This window comes from Leucoraja erinacea, chromosome 36, assembly GCF_028641065.1.
Source record: "Leucoraja erinacea ecotype New England chromosome 36, Leri_hhj_1, whole genome shotgun sequence".
NCBI classification, from domain to species: domain Eukaryota; kingdom Metazoa; phylum Chordata; class Chondrichthyes; order Rajiformes; family Rajidae; genus Leucoraja; species Leucoraja erinaceus.
In genome coordinates, this window is record NC_073412.1 from 11,874,991 (window position 1) to 11,882,170 (window position 7,180).

At 47.2% G+C, this 7,180-nt stretch overlaps 1 protein-coding gene across 2 annotated transcripts in view; it reads left to right on the forward strand.

Annotated features, from left to right (window-relative positions):
* Window positions 1–7,180, forward strand: part of cib2 (calcium and integrin binding family member 2) — a 111,927-nt gene that overhangs the window by 96,216 nt on the left and 8,531 nt on the right. For both annotated transcript variants that reach the window (XM_055662717.1, XM_055662716.1), the window contains exon 5: window positions 6,774–6,969. In XM_055662717.1, the coding sequence (XP_055518692.1) occupies window positions 6,774–6,969 (196 nt within the window). The remainder of the gene's footprint in view (window positions 1–6,773; window positions 6,970–7,180) is intronic.

Consider the following 7,180-nt stretch of genomic DNA (forward strand, 5'->3'; position numbering starts at 1 on the left):
GGAGTCAATGGAAGGGAGGATGGTTTGTGTGGTGGGCTGGGCTGCGTCTACAATTCCCTGCAGTTTCTTGTGGTCTTGGATGGAGCCGTTCCCAAACCGTGCGTGCTGTCATGCAGCCCGATAAAATGCTTGTACCTGTATAATAAGATGACCAACTCCTTGGCGGAATCCAGAACCAGGGGTCACAGTTTAGGAATGTAGGCCATTTAGGACTGAGATGAGGAAAAATTGTTTTCACCCAGAGAGTTGTGAATCTGTGGAATCAAGGGATATAGGGAGAAAGCAGGAACGGGGTACTGATTCTTAATGATCAGCCATGATCATATTGAATGGCTCGAAGGGCCGAATGGCCTACTCCTGCAACTTTTTTCTATGTCCCCATCTGGCAAGAGGGGAGATCAGTTTTAACGGCTGTGTCTGTTTGATTGTCTAAACTCATGGGCAGGCAAGAACTGACAGGAAGGTGGGACCTATGGTTTATATAGGCACGTGGGGTTCCGAAATGACCAGTGCTCCAGGATGTAAGGACGAGAATTCACGGCTTGGTCAATGGTGGTGAACTTCTGTTCCTCTACTCTTGCAAAGGAAGGGCTCTGTCTGATGTTCCAGATCCGGGTGTCACTGTTTCCTGGTGACACAACAGGAATGTCTCACCATATGTTCAACATACTTGGCTAATGAATTCATTACGCTTACAAAGCCCATAATCCGCCATAGGACTGATATAGTGTCGTGCAATCTGAATTAGAGTAATAAAAATGTTAAAGTACCAAAGGCAGCGGGTAGAGCTGCTGCCTCACAGCGCCAGAGACCCGGGTTCCATCCTGACTACTGGGCGCTGTCTCCACGGAGTTTGTACGTTCTCCCCGTGACCTGCGTGAGTTTTCTCCAAAGTCTTCGGTGCCCTCCCACACTCCAAAGAGGTTCAGTGTTTAAGGGAACTGCAGATGCTGGAAAATCGAAGGTAGACAAAAGTGCGGGAGAAACTCAGCAGGTGCAGCAGCATCTATGGAGCGAAGGAAATAGGCAACGTTTCGTCCCGAAACGTTGCCTATTTCCTTCGCTCCATAGATGCTGCTGCACCTGCTGAGTTTCTCCAGCACTTTTGTCTACTTTCCAAAGAGATACAGGTTTGTTGGTTAATTGACTTCTCTCAGCACATCCCATATGTTGGCGTGTGACCCATATCCCTATAAACATAGAAACATAGAAATTAGGTGCAGGGGTAGGCCATTCGGCCCTTCGAGCCTGCACCGCCATTCAATATGATCATGGCTGATCATCCAACTCAGTATCCCGTACCTGCCTTCTCTCCATACCCTCTGATCCCCTTAGCCACAAGGGCCACATCTAACTCCCTCTTAAATATAGCCAATGAACTGGCCTCGACTACCCTCTGCGGCAGAGAGTTCCAGAGATTCACCACTCTCTGTGTGAAAAAAGTTCTTCTCATCTCGGTTTTAAAGGATTTCCCCCTTATCCTTAAGCTGTGACCCCTTGTCCTGGACTTCCCCAACATCGGGAGCAATCTTCCTGCATCTAGCCTGTCCAACTCCTTAAGAATTGTGTAAGTTTCTATAAGATCCCCTCTCAATCTCCTAAATTCTAGAGAGTATAAACCAAGTCTATCCAGTCTTTCATCATAAGACAGTCCTGACATCCCAGGAATCAGTCTGGTGAACCTTCTCTGCACTCCCTCTATGGCAAGAATGTCTTTCCTCAGATTAGGAGACCAAAACTGTACGCAATACTCCAGGTGTGGTCTCACCAAGACCCTGTACAACTGCAGTAGAACCTCCCTGCTCCTAGACTCAAATCCTTTCCTATCCATTTACCTTTCCATGTTGTTATCGTTCCTGCCTTAACCGGTTCCTCTGGCAGCTCATTCCATGCACCCACTTCCCTCTGTGAAATAGTTGACCCTCAAGTTGCTAATAAATCTTGCCCCTCTTGCCTTAACCAATGCCCTCTGGTTCTTGATTCCCCACCCACAGATAAAAGTCACGGTGCATTCACCCTATCTATTCCTTCATGATTAAAGACACCTCTATATGATCACCCCTCAGCCTATTGTGTTCCTTGCCTGGCCCGATCTTTCCTAGTAGCTCAGGCCCTCGAGTCCTGGCAGGCATTGAGTCCTGGGAACATTCCTGGGAACATCCTCGCAAATCTTCTCTGCACGGCTCGGTGGCGCAGTGGTAGATTAGTTGGCTCACAGCGCTTGCAGCACCAGAGACCCGGGTTTGATCCCGACTACGGGTGCTGTCTGTACAGTTTGTACCTTCTCCCCGTGACCAGCGTGGGTTTTCTCCGAGATCTTCAGTTTCCTTCCACACTCCAAAGACGAACAGGTTTGTAGGTAAACTGGCTTGGTTGTAAATGTAAAAATTGTCCCTAGTGGGTGTAGGATGGTGTTAATGGTTGGGGAGCGCTGGTCAGTGCAGACCCGGTGGGCCGAAGGGCCTGTTTCCGCATTGTATCCCTAAACTAAACAAAACTCTTTGCAGTTTGTGTCATGCTACATACAACCTAGTGCAGAAGGCCTCTCTATGTCCTGACATGTACTCTGTTCATGTAAAAACCCCATATGGCAATCCCAGCTGTTCCACATAAATCTCTTCTCTTAACTGCTATCAAGGAGTCTTAGTCACTGCAGCGCATGCTTCCCACAGCTATGCATCTTAAGCTGTTAAACATCCAATTACTTGCGACCACTATTAAATATTAAATAGCTGCGACCTGCATTTTGTTACTGCATTATTTAAACAAGATCTCCAGTGAGCCTAGACTTGCTGATGGCATCCAGTCTCTCGGTTGGTGAATAGCAATTAACCTGCTCACATACGGCGGCACGGTGGCGCAGCGGTAGAGTTGCTGCCTTACAGTGCTTGCAGCGCCAGAGACCCGGCTTTGATCCTGAGTATGGGTGCTGTCTGTACGGAGTTTGTGACCGCGTGGGGTTCCTCATACACTCCAAAGATGTACAGGTTTGTAGGTTGATTGGATTCGGTAAAGAAACATAGCAAATTGTCCCTAGTGTGTAGGATTACCAACCAGGGACTATTTACAATTTTTACAAGTGTTAGTATACGTGGATCACTGGTGGGCATGGACTCAGTGGGCCGAAGGGCCTGTTTCAGCGCTGTATCTCTAAACTAAACGTTACTGATTTCTGCAGGTCAATGGTCACTGGACTGTTTGGAAACCCCAGTTAAACAATAGGATGATCACTGCACAGCTGGGAAACAGCTGGTAACCTTATTCATGAATGAAGGACAAATTAAAGAGGTGCCTCACAATGTTTGCCCTCATACTGGGCTGCCTGTCACAGCCCGGGGACACAGGCTGGCGGCAATGTATGTAGGGTGCAGGTCTGGTGAACAGCACTCAGAATGGTAAAGGGTTTCCTGCAGCATGGTGAAGCCACCTTGGCCGTTCCTTCACTCAGCTCACACCTGTGGGTTTGATTCATAAGGTCATAAGTGATAGGAGTAGAATTAGGCCATTCTGCCCATCAAGTCTAGTCCGCCATTCAACCATGGCTGGTCTATCTTTCCATTCCAACCCCATTCTCCTGCCTTCACCCCATAACCTCTGACAACCAGACTAATCACAAATCCACCTATCTCTGCCTTAAATATATTGAATTGAACTGAATACATTTTATTAGCCGAGTGTGTGTACGTACAAGGGATTTGGTGCTTTGCTCGCAATAACAACACGCTATTCAGTAAACAATTAAGAATAAAACATTATAGTTCAAGCATGTGAGGAATGAAATAAAATACCAGATCAAAGGGAGGCTACAGATTTTTGGCTGTTGAGTAGAGCAACTACTCGTGGATAAAAGCTGTTTTTATGTCTGGCTGTGGCAGCTTTGACAATCCGGAGTCGCCTTCCAGAGGGAAGTGATTCAAAGAGTTTGTGGCCAGGGTGAGAGGGGTCAGAGATGATCTTGCCCGCTCGCTTCCTGGCCCTTGCAGTGTACAGTTCTTCGATGGACGGAAGGTTGCAGCCAATAACCTTCTCGGTTGATCGAACAATTCACTGCAGCCTCCAGGTGTCGTGCTTGGTGGCTGTGCCCAACCAGACCATGATGGAGAAGGTGAGGACAGACTCTATGATGGCCGTGTAGAATTGGACCATCATTGCCTGTGGCAGATTGTGTTTTCTCAGCTGCCGCAGGAAGTACATCCTCTGTTGTGCCTTTTTGACTGTGGAGTTGATGGTAGCCCCCCCATTTAAGGTCCCTGGAGATGATGGTTCCAAGGAACTTAAATGTCTCCACAGATGTGACTGTTGATGGTGTGGGGTGAGGGGAGGGGGAGCTCTCCTAAAGTCTACAATCAATTCCACTGTCTTAAGAACATTGAGTTTTGATCATTAAGATCCACTAACTTTGCCTCCACAGTCTTCTGTGGCAAATAATTCCACAGATTCACCACCCTCTGACTAAAGAAATTCCTCCTCATCTCCTTCCTAAAAGAACGCCCTTCAATTCTGAGGCTGTGCCCTCTGGTCCTAGACTCTCCCACTAGTGGGAACATCCTCTCCACATCCACTCTATCCAAGTGGTTCACTATCCTGTACATTTCAGTGAGGTTCCCCTCATTCTTCTAAACTCCAGCGAATATGGGCCCAGTGCCATCAAAAGCTCATTATATGTTAACCTACTCATTCCTGGGATCATTCTCGTAAACCTCCTCGGGACCCTCTCCGGAACCAGCACATCCTTCCTCAGATATGGTGCCCAAAATTGCTCACAATACTCCAAATGCGGCCTGACCAGCACCTCATAGAGCCTCAGCATTACATCCCTGTGTTTTGTATACAAGCCCTCTTGAAGTAAATGCTAGCATTGTGTTTGCTTTCTTCACTGCTGATTTGAGTTGTAGATGAACGTTTTGGGAATTCTGCAGCAGCCAGGATTGATGAAATTGTTGGATGGAGCTGTCACCAGCAACGTTTCACCACTCCACCAGCGTTAGGCTGAGCGATCGGTTTTTATTTGGGGAGAAGCTCTGTAATTAAACAGCACAGGTGAAACCGCATTCAGAGGCCTTGTCGTGTAAACTCTGTGATGTATGGCCATGCCGTTTTACATGTCACTTTGGGATTAAACATGAATTCACAGGGCTATCCAATAAACTAGGCCTGACAACAGTAACCCTTTCAAAACCAGGAGTATAAAGATGAACTCTTTGCTTCTTTCTGCCTATCCAATTTTAAAATATTCTGTCCTGAGTTTGCCGTCTCACGATACTCATTAATATTATATTTGTTGGAGCTAATTATTTGCCATTAATGGCCATTAATACTCATCCCTGGTCATGTGAGGAAGCAAACTCATGAATTTAACATGTCATTGCCTCCCAGCTGTGGTTCACTTGGTGGAAGACATGATTCTGATGTTTGGGTTCTAATCCCATTCCAGAGAGTTGGCTAGAATAGTGGTCGTGTGTGTGTGGGGGGGATCGCTGGATTCCACGCTGTATAACTGGAGTAGATTAGTTCAGTTTATCACACGTGTACTGAGGTACATTTGTTACGTGCTATCCAGTCAGCAGAAAGACAATACCTGATTACAATCGAGCCATTGTCAGTGTATAGATACATGATTAGGGAATAAAGTTTAGTACAAGGTAAAGCCAGCAGAGTCCGATCAAGGATAGTTTGAGTGCCCCCCCCCCCACAATGAGGTAGACAGTAGTGCAGCGCTGCTTTCTGGTTGGGGTAGGATGGTTCAATTGCCTGATAACAGCAACAGAGTCAAGTAAAATCATCATCACCCTTGAGAAAACTCAATTGCAAAGTGCTCAGTGTGTAGAAAATAGGTGCAGGAGTAGGCCCATTCGGCCCTTCGAGGCCTGCACCCGCCATTCAATATGATCATGGCTGATCATCCAACATCAGTATCCCATCCCTGCCTTCTCTCCATACCCCCTGATGCCTTTGCCACAAGGGCCACATCTAATTCCCCCTTAAATCTAGCCAATGAACTGGCCTCAACTACCTTCTGTGGCAGAGAATTCCACAGATTCACCACTCTCTGTGTAAAAAATGATTTTCTCATCTCGGTCCTAAAAGACTTCCCTCTTAGCCTTAAACTGTGACCCCTAGTTCAGGACTTCCCCAACATCAGGAATAATCTTCCTGCATCTAGCCTTCCAACCCATTAAGAATTGTGTAAGATCCCCCCTCAATCTTTTAAATTCTAGCGTGTACAAGCCGAGTCTAAACTGTGACCCCTTGATCTGGACTTTCCCAACATCGGGAACAATCTTCCTGCATTTAGCCTGTCCAACCCCTTAAGAATTTTGTAAGTTTCTATAAGATCCCCCCTCAATCTTCTAAATTCTAGCGAGTACAAACCGAGTCTATCCAGTCTTTCTTCATATGAAAGTCCTGACATCCCAGGAATCAGTCTGGTGAACCTTCTCTGTACTCCCTCTATGGCAAGAATGTCTTTCCTCAGATTAGGAGACCTAAAATGTACGCAATACTCCAGGTGTGGTCTCACCAAGACCATGTACAAACTGCAGTAGAACCTCCCTGCTCTTATACTCAAATCCTTTGCTATGAAAGCTGTTTGCTAGGTGAGAATGAGAATGCTGGTGCAACGTGGATGGAGAGAGAGAGGGAATGCATGGGGTTACTTGAAGTTAGAGAAATCGATATTTCTGTTCAAGAGTGGAACAATAGACTTGGTGTTGGCTGGGTTGGTCACAGCGAGTCCGCGCGTCCACGTTAAACGTTGGGCTTCCCTCCGACAGACTTCAACACGGACAACTACATCTGCAAGTCGGACCTGGAGAAGACGCTGAACAAGCTGACGCGGGAGGAGCTGGCAGCAGAGGAGGTGACGTTGGTGTGTGAGAAGGTGATCGAGGAGGCCGACCTGGATGGTGACGGCAAGCTCAACTACGCAGACTTTGAGAACATGATTGGCAGAGCACCCGACTTCCTCAGGTGAGTGGGTCCACACACGCTAAAGACGGATGTCCTCAGGTGCCAGAGAGATTTATTTCGAGGTTGTTTAGGAAGGAACTGCAGATGCTGGTTTAAACCGAAGATAGACACAAGATGCTGGAGTAACTCAGCGGGACAGGCAACATCTCTGGAGAGACGGAATGGGTGACATCTCGGGTCGAGACCCTTCTTCAGTGTGGGGTGGTGGATT